The following is a 26726-nucleotide window of genomic DNA, read 5'->3' as shown; positions in this document are numbered from 1 at the left end:
AACTCAGGAACTATATGAACACAATTATAAAATACTTTTCACACAAAGTCAGATCTAACTAATTAGAAAAATGTCAAGTGCTCATGGGTAAACCAAGCTAATATAATAAAAAATACTACAATATTACCTAAATTAATCTACTTATTCAATGCCATACTAATCAAATTCCCAAGAAATTATTTTATAGAGCTATAAAAAATAATAACAAAGTTCATCTGGAAGAATGAAAGATCAAGAATTTCAAGGGAATTTTAAAAATGCAAATGAAGGCAGTCTAGCTGTACCAGATCTAAAACTATATTATAAAGCAAAGGTCATCAAAACCACTTGATACTGATTAAGAAGACACAATAGTCAATGACTATAGTAATCTAGTGTCTGGTAAACCCAAAAATCCCAGCTTCTGGGTAAGCAATCGTTATTTGACAAAAAGTTCTGGGAAAACTGGAAAATAGCATGGCAGAAAATAGACACTGACCTATATCTAACACCCTATAGCAAGATAAGGTCAAAATGGATTCATGATTTAGACATTAAGAATGATACTATAAAGCAAGTTAAAAGATCAAAGGAGAATCTACTTTTCAGATATGTGGAGAAGAAGAAATTTGTGGCCAAAGAACTATATATGATACATTATGGAATACAAAATGGATAATTTTGATTATATTAAATTAAAAAAAGTTTTGTACAAAAATAATGCAGACAAGATTAGAAGGGAAGCAATAAACTGGAAAAAAAATTATATCCAATGGTTCTGATAAAAAGACCTCATTTCCAAAATATATAGAGAATTGACTCAAATTTGTAAGAATTCAAACCATTCTCCAATTGACAAAAGGTCAAAGGATATGAACAATTTTCAGATAAAGAAATTAAAATCATTCATAGTCATATGAAAAAAATGTTCTAAATCATTATTGACCAGAGAAATGCAAATTAAACAACTCTGAGGTACCATCACACCTCTCAAATTAGCTAAGATGACTGGAAAAGTAATGATGAATGTTGGAGGGGATGTGGGAAAACTGGGACCATTGTTGGTGGAGCTGTGAACTGATCCAACCATTTTGGAGAGCAATTTGGAATCATGCCTAAAGGGTTATCAAATTGTACATACCCTTTGATCCAGCAGTGTCTGTACTTGGCCTATATCCCAAAAAGATCATAAAAAAGGGAAAAGGACCTATGTGTGCAAAAATGTTTGTAGCTATAATAAGTGATCAGCAGTGATCAGCAGGATGATTTCAGAGAAGGAGGGAAAGAATGGGAGGAGAGTAGGAAGGGAGCAAGGGAGGGATAGAGGCAGGGAAGGAGGTAGAGAGAGAGGGAAAAAGAGATTTGATTTTAATCCAGAACAGGCACATGATTTCAAACCTTGTAAAATAGGAGGACAAAGAACAGAAATCAAAAGAAATATGGCCCAATTAAGCATTCCTAAACATAAAGATTGCCAGTAAACAACAAAATGAGCCAATGTGCATGAATGCCATTTTAAATCATTTCACAAAACTCAGCAGGACTATGGATGCTACATTTCCAAGACTATTAATGCAGCATCTAAATGAGACCTTACAGCAGCAATTAATATGAATTTAAAGATAATTAACAAGGATGCATAATAGTTAGCAGTCAAATGAGACCTGTCAAAACTGAGAAACCATCACCTGATGGAAATGTGACACATTAAAATATGTAGAATTGAACGTATAATTTTGGATATGGCCAGTATAGGAAATTGTTTTGTTTGATTCTGCATAGTTATTAATTACCATATTTCCCCCTACTCTCTTTCTCATGAATGTGAAGGGGACAGAAGGAGAAAAGTGTAAGAAAAAATAAATGGTTATTGATTTTTTTAATGAAATGTAATGAAAAAAAAATTAAGGAGAAGCTAGATCAGTGTCACACATAAGTTAGGTGAAAAACAGTTAAATGGATTGAATGATTTATGAAAAAGGCCTAGCCATAAACTTATCAAATTCCTATATACAAAGCATGTCACTTTTAAAAGAGTAAGAATTTTAGAGATAAAACATATTGGTAAATTCTTTAAATAAATCCAGAGACAAAATTCTAGATTTTGTTCTGGTTTAAGAAAAAATGGTTACTTCCTTGGTAATCATTATTTTCCAAAAACAGAGCACTATCCCACACAGAGAAAAAACATCCCAATTCCATACCAAATGACTCTTACCAAAAAATAAGATGTGATCCTGATGTTAACACTGAAAGTTGTGAATATTTTAAAATTTTACTATTGATGTTTGCTTACATGTCAAAATTTACCTGCATGCCTTACTTTTATTATCCTGCTTGAGATTATATTTGAATTTCATTTGAACCTATGAAGTAGGTACTATTATTATACCCATTTTACAGTTGAGGAAACTGAGGCAAATTGAGATTTAAGTGATCACACAGCTAGTCAAGTTCCAGAGTTACATTTGAACACAGATCTTCATGATTCCAGTCCCAGTGCCCTGTAATTAGCTACTTATTAAGCCCAACAAATACTTAGAGTAACTGCCTTCATCTCAACCTAAACCATGTGATATGCCAGGAAGATACTAGAACTTGTGGAGCTACTGGATAATAGGAGCACCTATATGATGTAGAGTAGGTTTCTTTATTGACAAAAATGTAGAGATGTAATTGTTTTCTATACAAAATATTTCTGAGCATTCCTCAAAAAGTTTTTTTTGTTTTTTTGTTTGTCTTTTAAAACTCAACTATGAATAACCTAACTTAAAAGCTTCAATGTAGATTTATCTTTTTACATCTCTCCCAACACAAGTTATGCCACAGTAATACACCCAGGCTCATGTGACAGATTCACTATTCATAAGGCTGAGGTCAAAACAATAATTTGGTCATGGTGCTATTCTTCTGCTTTAAGAATTCCTGGGGCTTCCAACTGAGCCAAGTTCAAATTTCTTTGTTGGCATTAAAGTCCTCCACAACTTGGCAATGCCCTTCCTTCTCAGTCTTTCACACATTTACTGCCCTTTATAAACAAGACTCAACTATCACTCCAAACATGGCATGTACTTCTATGATTATGTGTAGTTCATAAAGTTTTCTAAGACTGAAGTATCCTCATTAAACCTGCTAATAAAAGTTGATGCCACTTAACATTCAATTTAAATATCTCCTCCACAAAACTTTACCTGATTCCCACCTTGATAATAACCTCTATACCTCAAATCCACATTGAACTTAGTTTTGAACTTCTAACATACTCCTGCATTATTGTGAATTATAATTATGTATTTTTGTCTTAGGCCTCTTTCTCATTATCACATCCATATAGATAAGAAGTGTTGTTTTTATTTTGTTTTTGTTTTTTTTTTTTTTAACAGTAATTTATTTCACATAATGCTTTAGGCTTTACAGTGGGCTTCATTCATAACAGATAGGATGACTATCAAAATGTTATCCCTATTTTAGACATTAGTACCTGAGATGCATGAAAGGTATGTGACAAACAGAAAAGGGTGAAATCCCCCATTGTGAATCTAAGCTCAGTAACCATCCTCTTACACTAGCTCTTCACTTGTTTTTATCTTAACTTCATACCTCCCCATTAATAACTACTATAATGCTTCATTTATCATACACATTTAATCATGTTTGTTAACAGAAAAGGCAAATATAAATAAAGTGATAGAACTATAACTAGCAACTTGGCACCTGGAACAATTTCAATGTGGGGTGAATATAGGAGGAAGGGAGGGAAGTACTTGTTTTAAAGTATATATAGCCCTGTATATAGCCCGGTACCCTATCCACTGTACCCCTTAGCTATAGATGGAGGGATAGCACCATATGCACTCATAAGACATATTATGTTACAGGCTAAAACTTGGTAATGATCATATACATTACTTGGTGCTCTTTTTTTTTTTTTTTTTTTCATAAGCAAGCAAATTAAAGCCTAGAGCAGAGCAATTAATTGTGACTTACCTTAGAGTATGGTATAAAATTTTATGTTAGAAGAATCTGCTATAGGATTAGGACAAAACTCTTTTCACCTTAGATTTATCATATAGAATAAAATGCAAATTGAAATAGATCATCTTGTAAAATACATATGGACTTTTGCTGAATTAATGATTAGTTGATAACAGAGCAGGTACTAGCACACAATTCCCAAGTCAAAGGCTCTTTTTATGGCACTGTGATATATGGGAAAGTTTGGTGTAAACTAGCAAACTTTAATCATGGTTTTACCAAGTACTTCCATGGGCAATTAATCAGTAACAAGTCATTTCTTGGTGCATATAATCATAGTTGTAGAGACATTAGGTAGTTAAATTAGAATGTAAAGCTCAATAGCAAATATTTTTCTTCAACTAGTGTTTTTCTCCAGAATTAGTTATTTGCATTTGCTTTTGGCATCTCAGGAACTAAAAAAAAAAAAAAAAAAAATCTCTCTAATTAGTTGGCTTTTCCTTCCTTTTCCCTATCTGCAGCAACTGGCATCATCATCACAGCTACCTTTTTAAGAGGCTAGGGAGCCAAGTTCCCTTCAGAGTATCACTAATGTTCTTAATAGGCTGGTTACCAGGTAATACCTGGAACTAAGCAAGCCTTGTTTTTAGCAAGAAACATAACATGTAACCAAATAAAATCAATCTTCAATTCTACATAAAACTGGATATAGTACAGATCTCAACTCAAAGAGCACATTTTAATTTTGTCACAGATTCTTCCTTTATCAAACAATTTACTATTAGTAGATAATAATTTCACTGATCTGAGTCTCACAAATCATAATAGGAGAAGGAAGAGGATGGAGAATAAGAAGATACGATTCATAAACTTGGCATACAATCTCTGAATAACAAAAACAAGCTGTGGAGAGGTTTTAGATAGAAAACTATCACTAAGTAACAATTTGGTAGCCATGATTATTCAACTGATCCCTCCTTCTTATTCCCAAATAAAATAAAATTAAAAAAAAAAGAAAGAAACATAAATATAAGAACTATGTGCCAGTGTCTGTGTATTACAAGCTTTCCTTCCATTGAAAGGTAGCAAATAACATTTGCCAAGATTATATGAAAGAATCAATGAAATACTTAAATGACTTCATGCAATTCCCTGTGGGATTAATTCCACAACAAAAAGTTGTTGTTTTTTTTTTTTTGACTCTTATTAATATCTGATTCTGTCCTAGGAGAAGTACAACAATTTATATAGAATGACAGAATCTGACAAAATTAAAATTACAGACAATATCGATAAACAATTACACAGAAGAATTATCAAGGATGCCATTAGAGATATTATAACTCAAATATGGGGAGGAGGGAGATAGACTAGATGTAGCAACTTAGAGAAACAATCAGTGGAGGTTCTGTGTGGCCCATAGGTATTCATGTGATGTCAATATATCTAGAAAAAGACCCTCGGGTATACTGTGTGAACATGGACAAAAGTCACAAAGGTTGGAAAAAATCCACTGTGATCTGCATAGACTGAAGGTATCCCCACATCAATGAAGTCACACAGATTCACTAAAGTACTGAAGTAACCAAGATATGAGGGAAACTGAATATGGTGTTATTTTTATACATTAAAAATTCTCATATTTTAATATAACAAAATTTTAGAAACTAAACATGCAGGATTCAAATTTTATACCTTAGGAAAATTGTGCATACGCTAAGATGTGTACAAAGATATTAAAGAAAGAATGCATAATACGAATTTCAAATAGAGCACAAAAAATTTTTCACTAATATTTCTCCGAAAATTACCATATCTAATATTGTTCTTACTCTGAGATAATATATGGAATGTTAGAATACTGCCAGGTTTCCAGACAAAATCATTCAGTCACAATGACCATGAAATCCTACATTTAATTCTTATTGAAGGCCCTACTGTATTCCACAAAATAGTTCAATTAAGAAATGAATTGTAAAAAAAAAAAAAAAAAAAAAAAAAAAAGTGAGGTACTTGTGTGATGTTCATAATATTCTAAATTTATCAGCTATATTTTACTCCTCTCACACACTCATTAAGGCAACAATGAAATAAGATTTTGGAAATGGAAATCAATTATTCATTAAAAAAAAAAAACAACAAATTCTTCAGTTTTAAAATTAAGTGATACTGAACCTGTACTATCAAGTAATTATTATTTTTATACTGTGTTCTTTACTGATTTAGCATTATAATCAAGCAGCAAGTATTTGCTGATATATATACCTATATATGTCTATAGCTATCTATCTAGAGTGCATAATATATTTTATGTTATATATAATTGCTACATGTATATTTTAGTATGCCTGTTATATATGTTGATTAGGCATAAGAGATATGAGCATGCTTATAAAACATTGTACAATAATGCACTATACATAATTGCAACAGTACACATATTAAATTATACATATATGTAACATTATAAATAGAGACATATGTATATACATATATACTGTGTATATGGAGAGAGAGAGACATAAAAGTAGAAATGAATATATCAGGGGTCAAGCACATTTGTGGATGGGGTAAATTACCAGGCTTCTTCCAGACTTTAGGTCAGATCAGCACCTAGAAATATACATGAAGTACTGAACCAATATTAAAATTCAGTGTTTAGGTGTCACAAGACATTTCTGAGGAGCTCTTTAATTTAATCAAAAAGATACAGCAAATTTCACAAACAACTCTTGAATCCTCCCTGAGATTTTAACCAAAAGCATCCTGCAAATACAATCTAGAAAAGTATTATCAGCTTTAGCAATCAACAATTCCAATATAATAACCCCTGCCTGCACTGAACACAGCCTCTCTGAACATTCTTCTGAGAAAGTAAGGCTTCTGAAAAGCCTTCGAAAGTAAACAAGATAGCGAATGATAACTAGTTTTAACTGATTAAAAGTTAATCAAAATTCTCACTCAAGTAATAAAAACAAAGCACACACTACACCTTATTTTATACTCTTCCCTCCCCCCACTCACAAGGTTACCTCAAAAAGAAATCCCAGATCTCATCAGGCAGGCGGATACAGCAACACTAATCAAAGGCCCAAAGAAAAGAAAATTTTAGGATGTTCCATTACCACAGCAACATGTGGGGGCATACAGGAAGAAAGAAACAAAAACGGACTTCTTCCCTAAACACTTCCTTTAAAAGTTAATTACTACTTTAAAATGTAATTTATGCTTTTATTTATGAGGAACCTAAGTACTGGGTGAATTACTATTTTTGAGCAGTTTTTGAGAACTCCCCTGCTATGGTTTGCATCACTTGGTATCATCCAAACCGTTCAAGAAAGAGCCAGATGAGTCCAGGAAGTTTAGCCACATGAAGCTCATGTTAACAGCTTTTAATTTCTCTTTTGGCTTTAAAATATACAGGCATGTAGAAGGTTAAAAAGTTAGAACTAAAACAAAAGGTACATGTCGTCTATTCTAATCTTCTTACTTTATATTAATCAACTAACAAGCAATTAATAGGTGTCTAATATGTGCCATACATTATGCTATGCAGAGAGGAAAGAAAAAGATGTCAGAGAAAGAAAGTTTCTTGCCTGTAAGTGACACGGACAGTTGAGGGAAGAGCCAAGACCAGAATCCAGGTTTCCTTACTTCTAGTCTATCTACTCTTTACCAGTTGTTTCCCAATTAAACTACTTATTTCCTTTACACACTTTTTTAAAAAATCTCAACAAGATGTTAATTAAAAAGTGACCTAAAATTATCTTGGCAAAATAAGAACACAGCTTTTGGATCTGGATGAGAGTTCGTATCCTTCCTGGTCTGAATGTAAGTTATTTAACCTCAGAACTTGTATGTCTGTTAAACAGGGATAATGGCACTCATTAACTACTTTTCAGAATCCCGAGGAAAGTGCTTCACAGACATGAGCTCTTTATTATTATTAGGTCTACTTATTAATAAAAAGAGCTGGATCACAAAGTTTGATGGACACAAAACACCTGGTAAAAAGAATAAATGAAATATGTTGCTGAAATGGAAAATAAATAAATTTTTATGGAATAAATTAGGATTGAGAGTTTGAAGGGACCTTAGAGAAGAGTCCAGACTCCCCTTATTAAAAAAAAAATGAGACGAAGAAAAGAGTGAAGTGCTTTGCCAAGGTCAAGCAGATATTCAGTAGCAGTAAAAATGAAACAATCTCCTGATCTTGAGAAGCTTGGAGGAGACAACATGCATGTGTGAGCAAACATATAATATATTGTGTATATGGTATATGTGTACACATATTATATACATTGTATATACTTGATATGTATATATCAATATATATATGTATAGATATATACAATATACTCTAAGTGCATACATATTTACATGTATATTCATATATATGTATGCATATGCACATCCATACACATATCACAAATACAATCATGATGGCAAGGGCATTAGCATCAGGGAAGGGCTTATGTAAAAGACAATGTTGGATTGTAATATGTTAATAGGGGAATAAAGTACAACAAGGTTGGAAAGAAAGACAGGGGCCAGGGTATAAAGGCCTTTAAAAGTCAAATTGGAAGTTATAAAAAAAGGGGACTATTAGAGTTTGGGTGAAAGAGAAACAGTCAAATTTTAGGAAAACCTCTTCAGTAACTGTAAATGATGGATTAGAGCAGGGAGAGATTTGAGATACGGAGAACAATTATAAAACCATTACAACTATCCAAGCAAGAGGTCTTTAAGGCCTAAACTAGAGTACTGATTATGTGAGCCAAAAAGGACAGATATAAAAGATGTTGTGGTGACAGCTTGTATTATGGAGAGAAAAGAATTGAAGATAAGGCAGAAGTTGCACATCTGGAGGGACTAGAAAGATTGATGCCTTTGAGAAAAATGACGATATTTCAAAGAAGGATAGCTTTTGGAAAAAAGTCATGGGTTCTGGGGATGTTTTGGCCACTTTATATTTAAGATGTTATCTGGGATATCCAGTTTGACATGTCCAATAGGAAGTTGAAGATCAACACCTGGAGTTCAGTAAGAACTAAATAGTCATTCATATAATAGAGATAACTGAATCCACATGGAAAGAGAAGAGAAGCAGGCCTAGGACATAACCTTGGAGAAAACCTCCAATTAGAGGTCATGATATACCTAAAGAATCATCAAAGGAGACTGAAGAGTGACCAGACAGGTAAAATGAGAATGAATAGAGGGCTGTGTCATTAAAACCCAGGGAGAGGAGGAAAGAGTGGTTAATGGTGTTAAATAAATATTGAGAGAAAAAAAAAAATCAAAGTTTACAAGTGAGAAGAAGAAGGGGGGGGGGGAAGAGAGAGAGAAATAGAAAAGACAGAGGGAGGAAAGGTAGGAAAAAAGGAAAGGAAGAGTGGGGGAGAAGAAAGGACAGGTAGAAGGAGGGAAGAAGAGGGAGAAAGAGGGAAGGAGAAAAAGGGAAGGAAGGAGAGGGAAGATTTCATAGGAAATTCTGGAGATAGTTGAAGATAAATTTAGGTCAGAAGCCAGATTACAAATTTGAGTCCAAGTAAGAGAAGTTACAGCAAAATATTGGGACAACAACGTTAGACAAGAATGCGCTGGACTTGGAGACAAGGAAAAAGTGAATTCAAATCTTGCCTCAGTTTCTAGCTGTAGGAGTCTAGGAAGTCACCTGACCTCTCTAAGCCTTGGTTTCCTCAGCTCTTAAATGGGGAAAATCACAACAGCTACTTCACAGGAATTTTGTTAGGTTCATTCTGAATATATATAACTATATACACATACACATATACATGTGTGATACATGCATATACATATACACATATATCACAAATACAATCATTGTGGTGGCAAGTATAGGTCTCATGTAGAAGATGGTGATATTAACCACATTTTAAATGAAGAAAATGATCACACACATAAAGTGTTCTTTGCAAACCTTACAGTGTTATATACAAATGCTACCTGTTATTAGTAATATCATAACTCCTTTTTCTTAGGCATTAACCTATGAAAGAAAAAATTAATTAGAACAATAATTTGAGAGAATGGTAGATTCTAAGTAAGGGATGTTTAAATACAAGGGGCCACTGATCATCTCTACAGACATCAAGAAAGGGACCAATGCACAGATTAAGACTGAAGATTACACAATAGAAGGATGATTGTAGAGATTAATATATTAAAAGCACAAAACTACCCGAAGTTGGGAGGGATAGCCAACCTACTGGATGAGAAGATTCAAAAGGTTCAACAAAAATGAACAGACTATGAATCCTCAAGAACAGATAACTGTGACAGACACTATAATATATAGAAGAAATTTTCTTTAAATCATTTTTAGATAATTTCATGTAAAAAAGTGAATAATTGCAAGGAGAAAAGCCTTACAAATGACTCAAAGTTTCATAAATCTTAAGAGAATAAAAATGTCATTTTTCAGTCATTTTAGTCATGTATAACTCTTTATAACACCATTTAGGGTGTTCTAGACAAAGATACTGCAGTGGTTTGTAACATCCTTCTCCAGGTCATTTTACAGATGAAGGAACTGGGGCAAACAAGGTTAAGTGACTGGCCCAGAATCATTCAGCTAGTAAATGTCTAAGGTCACATTTTAATTCAGGTTTTCCTTTCTCCAAGCCTAGCATTTTGTCCACAGTGCCACCTAGCTGTTCCCTTATAAAAATATAAGCTAGAATTATTGTTGAGATCACTGTGTTAATTCCATAATTTCTTGTCTAAAAAAAAAAGGAAAAGAAAGAAAACTAATCATTTCAAGTTAAACATAGAAAATTAAGTTGTCCCTGATCTTCATAAAACATTTTCCTGATTTTTGGAGATTCTCACAATTCCTACATTTAGCCAGAAGACAGTTACTGTCATGTATGTGTGTGTGTGTGTGTGTGTGTGTGTGTGTGTGTGTGTGTGTATACTTAATTTTTTGAAGGAGAGATTTGATTACAATTGTTGGGATAAATTAGCAAACTGTTTCCCTTATCTACTTTTTGATCATGCTACATGTTCTATTAAATTTCCCTTAAATGAAAAGTTCCATTTGAGCGGTTTTTGTCAAGTGATTCCCTTTTCAAATAACATATGGAAAAAGAATTAGAGGAAAATCAGTTCTGTCACAATGAGAATGTATATTTTTCGCCATCATTTGTGCTAGTTTCAAATATGAAATATTCTTATTGTATGCAAAGAAAACTGAAAACCACCCATTTTATCATTGGATCTATTGAGATTTTCTAATTACATTTATTCATGGAATGGTTCAAATATATTACAAAATGATAAAAGTCAATTCAATTCAGTTATCTTATCAACTCTTATAGGTGATCAAAAATATCTGTAAATGCAAAAGCATTATTATCCTTGACTATAGTTAAGTCAATCAGTCTCGTATTCTGATAACTCTCTTATCTATTATAGTGAGTTTTAAGCAATTATAATTTCTTCCATTGGACTTAATTGTGATTATATCCAGAAATACTGGTGGCATCAAAAGTCTTCAATGCTTTAATTGCATATGTGGACTACATTAAATAGACTGCAACCTTGAAATATTTGTATAATATGGTAGTTGTGTGTATATACTTCTTGGAAAATTAAAGATTAAGCAGAATTGAAGGATGGCAGTTTGTACTAATAAGATTTTGTACAAAAGATAATACACTTTCAGGTTATCTGGTGGATTAAGATATAAGTAAGTCAAATTCTTCCTAGGCATAGTTAGAAAATTTGAAGTAACCACAATTGTCTTTCTCCTTCAGTGATATAAAATATGTCATTCAAAAGAAAATAGTTGGGATGAGAATATTAATCTGAATAAATGAAAAGGGTTTTGGTTTATTAAGTTTAAGCTAAAGCTCATTTTCTTTGAGGTACTTTTTCTAAATTTTTGTGCTTAGCAACAAAGAGATACAGATGGATCATCAGTTGCCCACTCACCTATGTATTTATTTCAAACCAATTCACAGCAGTTATAAATAGGAGTTCCAAAAATTACTGCATAAGGTAAGAAAAGGGAAAAATACATAAGGCAGTTAGTAATGTAAGGCTTAAACCCATTCAGTTACCAAGAGTAACATACAATGTCTTTGGAATACATCCATCTCTCTTGAAATAACACTAAAAGAGCAGAGGTGAACAAGAGATAACAAAGGTGTGGAGGTGGCAATGTGCTTAACCATGTATTAGCACACACCCACAATATAATAACATACATATATCAAGTTTGGAGTCAGCTCCTTGGATTCCACTGACAAATGCAAAACCTGAAGCTTTGTGTCACCTGAATTTCTAGATGTATTATAATAATGTATTTCAATAGAAAAAAAATCTGAAATTATTCACAATTCAGGAGAACAAAAAAGTCCCCTTAAGAACATGAAAGTTTTATTTCCATATATATTATAAAAAGCAGAAAATATTCCTTAATATTTGGGATAAAAATATACATACTATAGTTATTCCTTTCCCATCATTAATTCATTTACTTTATAAATAACAACTATGGCATTTCATAAATTACTTTTGTTGGATTTTACTTTAGGTTTCTAGTGAATCATTGAAGAATACATTATAAATTATCAAAACACTACATAATCATCATTTCATTCAGTTTAGTCTCTAATTACATTTATGTACATTCTGCTATTTCCTCTTTCAAATACTTAATCTTCTGTTTCTTTTACATCCATATAATAAATTGTTTCACTTCAGCTGACCCTTTTCTTTAATCATCAAGCCTAGTTTCTTATCTATGTCCTATTCCTAAATACTACTTAATTTATAAAGACAGTCCTGACTATATAGAGTATAATAGGTTTTTATGAATCTTTGGCAGTTTATAATCTATGTATTAAAGCACTAAAAACAGATGTATGCACATGTGGCTTTAATCTATTTCATGCTGCTGTATCTAAGTAGTAACTAACTTCTCCGCCTACAACAACCGTAAGAGATATAAAAACCATAACACTCACTAACTAATCATCTCAGCTTCTACAATGGTAGAATAAGATTTCTTTTCAGGTGAAGAAAATCCTTGATAAACCTAATAAGACTGCAACAGGGTAGAAACTACCATCTGGAGCATCCAAATTCAGAATTAGTCTCTCTCTCAGGCTCTTAGCTCCTGAAGGCTGAGTATGCTGTAAAGTAGATGAAATTAGTCTCCAGGGAAGGGCTTCTGCAGATCATCACTGGCATTGGTTATGCAGAAGGCAACACAAAATCTCTTGGATAAAAATAACATAAAGAAGTGGCAGCTGCCCAGAGAAAGGATATAGAGATAAGATATGGGGAGGACAAAAAAAGAAAAGAAAAAAAAAAAGACACAAAAGACAGAGAGGGAGGGAGGGAGGAAGGAAAGGAGAGAAGAAAAAAAAAGGAAGGCTAGAGGAAGGAAGGAAGAAAGAGGGAGGGAGGGAGGGAGAGAACAGAAAAGAAAGGAGGAAGAGAAGAAGGGAGAAAGAGAAGGACGGAGGGAAGAAAAGAATGAAAGACGGAGGAAGGGATAAGAGAGGAAGACAAAACCTCACAGAAAGAAAGGGAAAATATCCTTCAAGTTTTTAGATATCTTAAAAATAAATTTTATTATGAAAAATTTGAAGTATATACTGCAAAACAATTATTTGTATATCAGATAAAATGATTGCCAGATCAAAATCTTATAAAAGGAGATTTAAATATTTTTGTGATATTTCCTAGCAAGCAAAGAGTGATGCATCAAGAAGACACTTCATCCTTTTCTGTGAATATTAAGTGACTTCTCTTCAACTTAAAAAAAATATAAAATATTTCTTGATCTGAATATTATTATGAATATTTTTGGACAGGCAACATTCAATTGAAGAAATTCAATAATATGAGTGTGAAGTGTGAAGAGATATTGCTGTACTGTGTATCACCTTTTGTGTATGTGGTGGAAAGCAGTCAATATATTATGATTTCTAACTAGAACAAGAAAAATAAGTTTATGCTTTAAAAAAAAAAAAATCCCCAACATCCTGAAACCACAATATACCATCTAATTGTCATTTAACTTTGAATTTTTTTGTTTGGCATAGGCTTTACTAAGGAATCATATGCATATGAATTGCCAAAGAGTAAAGAGGAAAAATAAACAGAGTAACTTTAATTACTACTTGCAGAACATGCTCAAGTTATTTTTGGAAAGATCAGAATAGCAAAGCCAAAAAGCTAAACACAAACTTGCCTTCACAGACTTCATATTTTAAAACCTCTGAAATTAATTTTATTTTAATTAAGTTTTCAGGCCTTAAAAATACAAGATCTAAAGGATGTATGTATTTCACTGCTCACCTCAGAGAACCAATGCTCAGAATGTTCCTGGTGAAATAGGGCACATAGAAAGGAATTAGATACTTCTTGTAGTAAGAAGTGAGCTGCAGCTATTCAATTTTTAAAAGATCCCCAAGCTGATTCTTGAAATAAAAACACTATCACTTTAGGTACATTTTCATGACTATTACAGAGCCCTATTCTTTATAAGAGTAACTTAACTATATCTACAGTAGCTCTATATAACTAAATCTAAATGGAAATCATAAAAATAGGCCAGAACTTACTAGACTAGTAACATAAAGTATTATAAAGGGAACTATTTTAGATAAGTGTTGTAATATTAACCTAAATCAACATTTTTAATTCCATATGTTAAATCTTAGATTTTTTTTTTTAACCCTAAACACAACACTGAAAATATCACTTGACTTGCATCGAAAATTTTAGGGCAGTTAACATAACACAATGTTGTACTGAAATCACATTTATGTAATAAGCATGAGAACACAAATATTCAGTGACAATCTGAGGAGACATTTACATTAATTATATTTTAGGCAACCCTTTTTCAGAATTAATTTTAGGCAATTTAATTTTAATGATAGTAGGAAAGGAGAGAAAATATATAGTAATAACAGAAATATATAGACAAAAGAAAAATGAACACAGACTAAAAAAGTAGCATGAGCTAATTGCTTAATCTAATCATACTGATAAATCTGTAACACTAACCACAGCTATATAGTGGATAGAACAGTGGACCTAGAAGCAGGAAAACCTAAATTCAAATACAGCCTCAGATTTTACTAGCTATATAACACCCAGGGTAAGTCATTCAACTCTCATTTGCTTCAATTTTTTTGTCTATGAGTTAACAGTAGCCCATAGGTTGTTGTGAAAATAAAATGAGATATTATAAAGCACCTTACAATCCTTAAAGTACTATATAAATGCTAGATATTATTATTATTAGCTATTATTATTTACTATTGACTCACAACTATTGTTAAGTACTAGTTAGTGGTACCCTATTTTGAAGTTGTGGCTGATTTAGGATCATAAGACTTAGACCCACAGGAGACTACATAGTCATTTAGTTCAAAACTCTATTGTTAAAAAGTAGGGAGGAGAATGGTGGGGCAGGAAGGGAAATGAAGCTCAAACCAGATAATATTTACTTGCTTCTAAAAACAAATTTATTATTCTCCCTGCAACTTTATCTTTTAAAAATTTGATTATTAAATCATAACAAGTAATTGTTGGTTAAAATTAATGTACATTTACTGAGTAACTTTATATGCATGCTACATTGAATTATTTTTCCAATGAGTTTCATTTTGAATTACTAAATTATTAAAAAGAAAATAGATCTGTGAAGCATTCAGTAAAAACCCTCTTCAAAGTCCATAATCACAACATTTTTACATGACATTTGTATTTTTAGTACCATATATTTTCTCTACTATATATAAATATATATATTTAAACTTTTAAGGTGACTTTTGAAAAATTAATTTTACATAATAAAGTCCAAAGACAAATGAAAATGACCAAATATCTATATGTTTAATTTATTAAAATTTATTTGTTTGGATGAAAAATGGCTTTTCTGAAAGGAAATGATTTATTTCAGAGTTCACAGTCACAGACTTTCAGAGATCTTCAGAGATCAGTTAGTCAAAAGCCTTACTTTTAAGAGAAAAAAAAAAAGAAAGAAACTAAGGCCCAGAGGCATTAAATGAGTTGTCCAAGGTCACAAAATTTGGTTGTCAGGACAAAATAACCTTTATCTCTTCACTTCCAGGTTCCAATGTTCTTTTAAAAAACTGTACTTAAAAAATAATTCTAAGATTATAAAACTTTCATTTCAAGTTACAACATGCTATCCAGTTAAACAAAAACAGAAAGGGAAAAACCACCCTAACTATAGACATTTAAACTATACCTGGATTATGTTCAATATCTCAGATAAACATATCATCATGTGCACTAAGCATGGTTTACCTCAGATAAGAAAAAAAAAAAGCCTCATGTGTCAAACTGATAAAACTGAAAAGCTGTAGTACATTTCTCTATCATATTTGCCATAGTAGGGCATTAGTTTTATACCATAGACATATTATTATTTTTAGCTTTTTATTAAAGGAAAAATTATATTTACCTTTAAGTGAATCATTTTCAGCTCTCATTATATCAATGAGTGAGCTCTCTAATGAGTGCATGTCAAATGTCCTTGGGCGCTCCTGAAAACAAAAACATTAACAAACTGCTTTTAAAAATATATATTACTAGAATAATTAAGTATGGTATAGACTTAAATGACAACTTCACTCTTGTCCAAGTAGAATCAAAGATAAGTTTTTTGGTAGGTAAGTTAAAAATCAAATTGTTTGTATTAATACTTCAACACTTCAATTAACTACAATGAGTCAGCAAGGAGTAGAATAAAATAAATTCCTATCAATGATTTAATCAACAACAGTATTATATATTCTATACAAATAGAAATTTTAAAAATTCTTCCTTAAGGTTAAAGTTGGAATTGTTAAAAGTAAAATTCCCACCATAAGGTTTTTTCCTACTGTCAACTGTTAACTGTTTATTTAGGAGTGTTAAATAGATACATGCCAGATCTGTGTACTGGATAGCGACCCCAAACTCAAAATCAGGAAAACCTATATTCAAATCCTATCTCTAACACTTAATGATTGTAGGACTATGGGAAAATCCACTTAGCTTCAATGCCCCAAGGCGCACTCTCACACTCCATGTGGCACAAAGCTACAGGTATTCATCTGCACAGTAGGAATTTCCTCACCAAAAGTTCCTCTTACAAAAGATCAATTGGTCCAGTAATAGTTACAACAGCTTGATATATGTAACTTTCCAAAATTTTCCAAAAAGAGATGGCAGAGATTAGAATTGTTTTTATCTCTTTTGCCTTACTTAATGTAAACATGTAAATATCAAAAACTTATTACCTACTATAACCCCCCCTTATGCTTCTTAAGATTTAAAGCAAATTGCTGCAATTGTTTTAAAGGAACATTCTCATAAGCATATTTTTTTCCTATTACTGACCAGCTGCTACTATTTAATAGAACTAGGTAAACACATTCACAGCATCTGTAGAAAAACTCATCCTTTGTATATTTTCGAATATATGATTATAAGAATTCATAATATACATGCAGCATACATAGTTCTATTTTTCTCAATCTGTAGCATTTCCTTTAAATCATTCCATATTTGCTTATCTTTTTTATTTTTCATATAATACTCAATTTTAAAGTATTGTAGAAGTTTGCTTTGATATTCCCCAACTAGGAATTTAAGTTACTTTCAATATTTTTACTATAAAAAGCAATATTCCAACAAACATCTTTGTCTAAGTAATTTTTTTCTCCCCTCAAATGCTTGGTTTGTCCTATTCTTGCCTATTCTTATCTTAGTCTATAACTTGTAATATAAATTCTGATATAACATTAGTCACTGCCACATATTCCTCAAGAAAAGCTCATTAATTATTAATTTTGTTTTGGATTGAATTCACCTTGAAAAAGTTGTTACATGACCAGATCTACTAATCTTGTCTCCAATAATTTCAATACTCCTCAATATATGAAATTTAAGGCATTTTCCTACATTCTTTGATCTTTAACTTATCAATTTGCTTGTTATTTATTGCAGCATTTTCCTCTATCTTGGTACCCAATTTTTATAATAGGATTTACTGAATAATTTCTTTCTCTGTCATTTAATATCAATAGCTTTGTTATATATCAACTATTTACAGCAATTTGCATTTTTATGGGATTCCTATTTGTTTTCATTGCTCTAGCTTCCTACTTTTTACCAAATACCAGATAGTCTGATTGTCAACTTTATAAAATTGTTGTGATTTATTTTCAAAGTCAGTAACTTAAATGGGAAGACAATGAAAACACATGCTACCCCCACTATAAAAAATAAATTTGATATAATGAGTTCTCAATGCATTGGGACATGATTTCAATATTTTAATCCAGGCAGGGGTTACCTCATTATTCTGATGAAACCGCCTCCAAGGAAAAGCAGAGGAGAGGCTGTGGGACAGGATGCTTAAGATTTGTTAGGCAGTTGTTCCCTCTAAGCTTTGACAAATAAAGATCTTCCTAAAGAGTAGATGAATCTACTAAAACAGCTTTCAAATTAAATGAGAAAGTTGTCATAACTTAAAAGCTCCCCCCAAAAAAGTTTTGTGTATAAAGATTTGGCACAATTAAAAATTTAGATATCTTCCTTTTTTTACTCAAGCAGAAAAATAATTATTTATTTATACTTTCCTTTTTTTAAAAAAATGGGCGGGGGCGAGTGGGGAGAAACACCTGCTGAACTATATTCCTGCCATAAGGAAGATTCATTCAATAGTGGGCGAGGAATCCCAAAATACTCAGTGCACAAATTATTTTAGTTTTTTTTTCTTTTTTCCTCTAGATGAAGGGGTTCAGAAAAACTAAAGCTTGCTAAGTTTGGAGGAGGAGATAAAAATATTTCAACATTACATTTTAAAAATAAACAGCAGAAAAACTTGCTTCTACAAAACACAAACACATACACACACATACTGTACACCCGCATATCTCCAATACAACCTTAAAAACAACAAATTTTTAATCCCTTACATTTTCTGGTAAATTATTTCCCCTTTCATTTAATTCTGTTTTTTTTTATATTTTTCTTGAAAACAAAAATAAAAACTTTCTACTGATCAATCACGCATTTGAGTTATGTGCATTCACTTTCAGATTTGATGTTAATGGCACTATCATACCTCCTTTCAATTTCTAATTTTTACTCAGTAGAGTTCAGAAGAATCCTGAAGTTTGTTGCAGTATGAACATAAATTTATTTCCCCCATATTAGTCTTCAATCTATTCATCCACATAGCCACAAAAGCCATTTTCTTTAAGACCAGGACTAATTATTTTCTTCCCCCACTCAATAAACTCCAGAAGTATACAATTGTTGAGGATCAAACACAAACTTTTTTGGATTTTAAAGCTATTTATGCTTGGTCTTAACCTATTTTTTCATCTTTTTAATAAAGATTACTTTTCCCCTACTCTTTGCTGTTCTTTGCAAACAGCACCCCTTCATTGCCCATATGAGAGCCTTTGAATTGTATAATATCCCATGGCTGGAATATCATACCATTATATACTTATACCATTATGTGAACTTTACAACCTCAAAGAACCTTTCCCTCAAGATTCAATTTAAGACTGCCTTCTTCACAAAATCTTTTCAGCTTCCCTCAGTTTCTATCCTTCCCTAAAACCACCTTGTATTTATTTTGTATTAATTATATGTACATGCAATAGCATATATGTACATGTACAATAGCATATAAACTCCCAGAAGGATTACTTCCTTTTTTGACTTTGTATCAACAGCATCTAGAATGGTGCCTGACACATAGCAAGCTCATAGTAAAATGTTTACTGACTGCCTCTCTTCATCTTTAGATGGGTAGGAGGATGTAATCCAGATTAGAAAGGGCTATTGTCAGGATGGGCAGAAAAGGATGTTTTTATTTGCTTTTTTTTTTAAACTAATATTTTCAGCAATTTTTCTGAAGTATACAAGATTTCAGTCACACATTAGAAAGAAAAGAGGGTTAAATCTGCACTAATAACTCATTTACAGGATGACAGAACACGGGAGGAGTAATAGTTACATTGTGACCTTTTCTGCATACCACCCTACATACATATCCAAAATAGGCCAAACAAGTCTAAGAATGGAAGTATAATTTAAATTCAAGTATTTTTTAATTGCTTGAACTTTTCTTTTTTGTATATCCCCTATCCAATTCTTGCATACATATTTCTCTCCGCCTCCTTCTATATATTACTGTCCCTTTGACCAATACTACTAAAATAAATAAATGTGAAATCTAGAACTTTGACGTCTCCTTTCTCAGAATGGCAAAAGAAATTTGGACAAATGGTAGCAAAGAATTGGAAAATGGGGAATTTTCCATCAATTGGGGAATGACTGAACAAGTTGTAGCATATGAAGGTAATGGAATACTGTTTTATAAAAAATGATAAACAAGCTGATTTTAGAAAGGCCTGGAAAGATTTACATGAACTGATGATGAGCAAACAAGCAGAACCAGGAATATACTCTACACAATAATAGCAAGAATGTACAATGATCAACCATGAAAGAATTGATTCTTTTCAGTGGTTTAATTATCCAAAGCAATCCCAATAGACTTTGGACAGAAAATGCCATCTGAATCCAGAAAAAGAACTAAGGAGAATGAATGTAAATCAATATATGCTATGTTCACTTCTTTTTTTTTCTCTCTCTCTCCTACGGTTTTTCCCTTTTGCTCTGATTTTTCTCTCCTAACATGATTCATAAAGCAATATGTCAAAAAAAAAAACTAACAAAGAAATTTATATAATTATGACTTTTGAGATATCTTGTAGAAACTAGCATTTATTAAATTATACCAATGTTTCCATTTTGTTTCATGAGCTACACTGCCAGTAAGATGAGAAGCCAATTCCAAAAAACTCACTAGCAAATTTCCCAAGTATATCAGTATTTTCCAGTAAAACAGGTAAAAATCTAAATTAATTAAAAATTTATCAAACACCTAATCTATGTAAAGAAAAATCAGACAGGATTGAAGGGAGAGGGGAGGTAAGTGAGTACATCAAATGGTAAACTACTGTAATGATCAGAACAAGAAGGGGCTAAATTAGTACGAGAAATAGAAAAGGTCAGATGTGGAAAAAAATTCAGGGATAGAAATAACTGTTAACTAGTTATATACAGGGTCAAGGAAAAGGAAAAAGTTAAAGATGATATATGAGCACAAGTGATTAGAAGGATAATGATGCCATTAATAGGCATACTAAAGTCATAAGGAAGAATGAGTGTTTTTGTTTTTGTTTGCTGTGGTGGGGAGGAGCAGGTTGGGAGGTAAGATGATGTTTAGGTACCTGTGGGATACCTAAGTGTAGTCATCAGGGAGACAACTGAAAACTCAGGTCTACCTAGGAAGTTAGAGCCAGAGATTCGAAAGTCATATGCATAGAGTCAATAATGAAAGGTATGAATAGGAATAGTTAAGATTGGCAGAAAAGTGTGGTACATGAGGAAAAACCAAAAGAATACAAATAATGAGTAGAGATGCTAAAGGAGAGAATTTCAACAATGACAAGGTCAAGTGCTCACAGAAAGGTTAAAAAGTGAGGCCTGACAAAAGACCTTGAGATTTAGCGATTAGACTAGTGATTTTTATGAGAACTATTTCTACAATGTAGTAGGTATTGAAGATTGTAAGGGAAGAGTAAATAGTTGGAAAAAAGAATTTAGATGGTTAATTTAGAGAAGTGACAAAATTAAAACCTTGAAAAACCTAAAACTATGTTCACTAGCTTTCAAATTTTAACATTTTTTCCACAGTATTAAAATGCCTTGCAATTACTTTATATATAACTCACTTTTCCTTTGAATTTTTAGTAATGTAAGAATTTTTCCTCTCCCTCACCAAACTCACTTACTTAGCATACATAATAAACAGCTTACATATGTATAGCATTTTGAAACAACAAAGTGCTTTAAAATAATATAAATGTTAGAGCTAAAGTTCCCTATTATCTTCAGGAGCAAAACAATTTACAATTGAAGTAAAAAAGTTTATCTGGTTACTCAATAATGCATCTTTTCAATGTAATCTCTCAGGACTTTTTTTTTTTTTTAATGATCCAAGTTCTAGCATTTTGGTAATGTTAGGATAGCTAAAAAGAGCCAATAGATAAGCCTGGAAAACAAGAACACCACAAATGATGTGATTTTTATTTTGGATCCATGTTTATAAAGAGATCTTTTAGGGTATATAGTAGTTGGATTTTCACAAGTCATTCCTTTGACCAACATCATGATCAAGAAGCATGAATTACATACTTGCTTTGTGTCAGGGTGGATATAAAAAGAAAAGGGGAAAAAAAAAAAAAAAAAAAAAAGAACAAACACTAGATGTGTACAATGTGAATTATAGAAAATAACTGAGATAGCCTTGATTGTAAATAATAAAGCTATCACAATTTATTCAGTAATTAGGACTTAATTGTCTAAAAGCTAACTACAACATCTTTTAACTCTCACCAACAACTTCAAATGAAATTCAATTATTCACTTAAAGATGGAACAGCAGAACTATAGGATTGAAAAATACTGAAATGGGATTCAAAAGATGAAAATTCTAATTTCTGGTCAAATCAGAATACTTTGATTCTGCACCTTTATAATTTTATAATTTTAGATTCATTTGGATCTTTCTCCGAACTTCAATTTTATCATCTGCAAAATGGGGAGTTTGGAGAAGAAAATTTCTAATTTTTCTGCAGTTCTGATCTCCTAAGTAAGTGATCACATCAATTCCTTAAGAAGTCTAGTCCTTCATGTATACATATATTGTATTTAATTTATACTTTAACATATTTAACATGTATTAGTCAACCTGCCATCTGGGGGGTGGGGGAAATTAGAACAAAAGGTTTGGCAATTATCAATATTGTAAAATTACCCATGCATATATCTGGTAAATAAAAACTATTAAATAAAAAAAAAAAAATTAAAAAAAAAAAAAAAGAATTCTAATCTTTACTTGCCATCTAGGGGAGGGCATGAACGAATGGAGGGAAAATTGGAACACAAGGTTTTGCAAGGGCTAATGTTGAAGAACTGTCCACATGTGTTTTGAAAAATAAAAAGTTTTAATAAAAAATAAATAAAAATTTTAAAATCAGCTATACATACATACACATACACACACACACACACACACACACACACACACACACACACACACACACACACAAAAGAATTCTAATCCTTACACTTTTAAGAATACCCTCATCATTACATTTATGACATATAAAGCACCAAAATGCAATTGAGGAGACACAACTAAATTCACTACTAATGCATTGTCCAAAAATATTTCCATATTGTTTTCATTCAGTCAGACTTTAATTATTTGAAGGATTATTTTTAAATGATGCTGATAAGGAGATAGGAAAAGAATAATGTTTTGTATAAAGAGGATCTCAATTGTTTATTTTTTAAAAATGAAAAAAAATTATACTAGTTTTAATCCACTTTTCCCCACTTTTCTCAATAACCTCAAAGCTAAGTATGTGTCCCATGGCAGCCAAGGTTCATAACACAAATTCCCTACAGAGAGAAAAACAATATGAAAAGTCATGTTAAGCAGGACAACACAGGAAAAAATAAAAGACACATAGGAGAAGACAGGAAGATGTTAAAGAAGGGAAAAGGAATATTTCATTTTCTTCTTTCCTTTAAATACTATGTATGCTAAATTCCTTCAATATGACAGTTATATGGGCTGCCTAAATTTTTAAAATTAGCTTATATTTGTCTCAAACATATTTGGGAATCACCAATCTAGGGTTTAGCTAGATACATGGAATTTACTCCTAATCATTATGAGTTTTAAAAAAGCAACTTTCATTTTCCAAATCTTATCTAAAGAAATTTTATTTCACTGCCTATGTCACTTCTACATGTTAACTGAATATTTAATAGCTTCTCTGTGTAACCTACTAGGTTTGTTTCTTATATCATTACTAAATATTTCTTCATAGAATACTGAATAATTTACGTATTGCTATCTATAAGAGTCAAAGTAAAATGCAACTAAGCATCTTCAGATACAAAGAAAGAGCTATTGTATTTTTAATTCCTTGGTCTGTCTTTGGTCACAGGTTTGGTTATAGATGTAAATCAGAATATTAGTTCTGCTAAATCTAATATTCACTTGCCTTAAAAAAGCCAATGGCCAACTTCAGGCAAAAATGATAGTTATTTTGAACTTTATTGAACAGCCTTTGCTTTTTATTCTTTCATTTACTGTTTCACTACATAGTTCTTATACATTGATAGTTGAGAGTTCTATAACCTTTGTACTTAAATGTATTTTATTTTTAGAATCATGGAATTATAAAGCCAACATTAGAAATAATCTTGTCCATTTTACAGATGAGATTCTGTGGTCCAGAGAGATGAAATGTATTTGTGCATAGTCAGTTAGCTGGGGACAAAGTTAAGACTAGAAATTAGGTTTCCTGATTACTAAGTCTAATTGTTTAGGCACTAAGGCATGTTATGTTGCCTTGTATCTAATTTCACTAAGTAGCTGACCACTCATTGTTGATCCTCAAAAATGCACAGGAGTTTGATCACTTAGTGCTTATCTAGGTACAGAAATTAGCATTCAAGGACAGTTTCATAATTTAATTAAACATTTATTAAATATCTAACATACGCAAGAGACAAAAGTAAAACTATCATTGTCTTTCAAGTTCATAATTAAAATAAATTCAAAAATTTGAGAAGGGAGAAAATAATAATTAGGGGTAGGGAAGTGGGAAATCATGAAAATTTTTGGAGAAGCTGTATCTAGGGTAAGCTTTGAAGGAAGACAAAGATTTTGAGAAATCTGAGATGAGTATTTCAGGCTGAGAGATGGTTTCTGCAAATGCACAAAGTCAAAATGTCTAAGCAGTGAGCAACAAAGTTTTTTTTTTCCTCTGTTGTGACAGAATCTTCAGAATCTATCACTTTATCTCAACACCTCTAATTTTTTCCTAATCCAGGCTATCATCCTGAATAATGCTGAGGAAAGTGACAAAAGAAAAAGCAGTTTTCAGTCATTTTATAGCTGAATAAATACAATAAGCAAATGCAATAGAGAAGTTTTCCATTTTCCTGAACCTTTAGAACTTGAGGTACAAGGGTAAAAAAAAAATCAACAATTGGCATATTAATTTTCCAGCTCTGTTAAGATGCATCAGGACTATCTCACTTTGCTACCACCATTAAATATGCCTATCTACACAAGAAAGACAAGGGGATATCTTTCTATTGCCAGATATGAACAACTTCTAGAACTTGTTCATCAGTATTCATTCTAAGACACAGTATATGGATAATGTGTATTAGACCCAAAATTGAAAAAGAAGGTAATGGACTAGCTGACTTTCAGGAAAATGAAAAGCTCTTTTTACTGATTGCAAACTTTCCATGAAAGCCAAGGTTCATCTTCTTACTACTAACCATCTACTAGAAAAGGCTATGAAAAATTAAAAATTAGTATCACAAGAAGAGTAATGCAGAGATTTCTGTAGTATATAACAGGCTAAAACACATAATCAACGAGGAACTCCAAAAAACAGGAATTAAAAAATGACATCTGGGAGTTATAAAATGAAAAAAAGAGAAGATGGGTTGATCATGTACTGAGAGAGATGACAAATCAACAAAGTACTCCTCTGTATCCTTAGCAAGGTCAAAGGGAAGCTTGAAAGTCTCCAGCCTACTGGAAGGACACTTCTTGTATTAAACTAATGCAATGTAGACAAGAGCTGCCCAGGATAAGCATACAAAGATATATCATCACTGGTAGGAATTTACAACTCTATTAGATCATTGGTAGTCCATGATGACTTCAATATATGACAATAAAACAATACATAAATGCTCACAAATGGTAATTTTCTGTCAGTACATCCTTCATATAGTAGTTTGAATGTCCTAACTATTTGCCTGTGCCAATCAGAAGAGATATTTTATTAATCTTTTTGTAACTTCATATTTCTATGTTTCCTTTCTTAATAGCCAAATTCACTAAGAAAAAAAAAGTGTGCTTAAAATGAAGACATATGTGGATATTAAAGATTAAATTAAGTCAATAGCTGGTAGAATATTTTAAAATTTACTGAGGAACAAATTTAGCTTCAATAAATATCAATTATAGTCTATTATGATTTGAGAAAAAGGATACTGAAAAATGATGAATCTATAAAAAACACCTAAGTTAGACATACATACAAGGACTATGGGACCTTTCCATGTCATTTGCGATTGAAACCTTCCATGTCTTGTCTCCTCCTATTAGAAAATGTGCTCCTTGGAAGCAATGATTGTTTTACTTTTTTTATTTGTATCCCACTGCTCAGCACAGTTTATATAAAAGGTTTAGGATTATCAAACTCCATTTAATTTCCTTTTGTGAATGACCCACCCCAAACATAGGGCATACTGATTATACAAATCCCTATATTTACCATGTAAAGCAATTATAAGTTTTTGTATTTGTACCTGTAATTTTCTTGCATTCAAGTAGCACTATTAAAATATCTCATAATTTTATTAAAGTGACTGTGGGCTTTTGGAAGCTATATTAGAAATGTAAAAACATGTCTAAGGCTTTACACAAAGCTAAAAATGGATTCAAGTAAAGACAAGGCAATAGTGAAGTGATCTCTGCTTTGTGTAGCATTAAGTTTTTCTAAAGTAATAGTATGATTTAAACTTCCAAACAAGCAAATGCTACTTATTAAAGACAATTTAAATTTTTTTCC

General features: G+C 31.8%; 1 protein-coding gene across 13 annotated transcripts in view; it reads right to left on the bottom strand.

The window, feature by feature from the left end:
* CPEB4 (cytoplasmic polyadenylation element binding protein 4) overlaps positions 1-26726 on the bottom strand; it is a 74980-nt gene that overhangs the window by 36698 nt on the left and 11556 nt on the right. For all 13 annotated transcript variants that reach the window (XM_074292100.1, XM_074292096.1, XM_074292093.1 and 10 more), the window contains exon 3: positions 16436-16517. In XM_074292100.1, coding sequence (XP_074148201.1) covers positions 16436-16517 — 82 coding nt within the window. The remainder of the gene's footprint in view (positions 1-16435; positions 16518-26726) is intronic.

This window comes from Sminthopsis crassicaudata, chromosome 2 (assembly GCF_048593235.1).
Source record: "Sminthopsis crassicaudata isolate SCR6 chromosome 2, ASM4859323v1, whole genome shotgun sequence".
Lineage (NCBI taxonomy): Eukaryota > Metazoa > Chordata > Mammalia > Dasyuromorphia > Dasyuridae > Sminthopsis > Sminthopsis crassicaudata.
The sequence above is the reverse complement of the archived record's forward strand: the minus strand, read 5'-3'. Positions and strand labels throughout refer to the sequence as shown.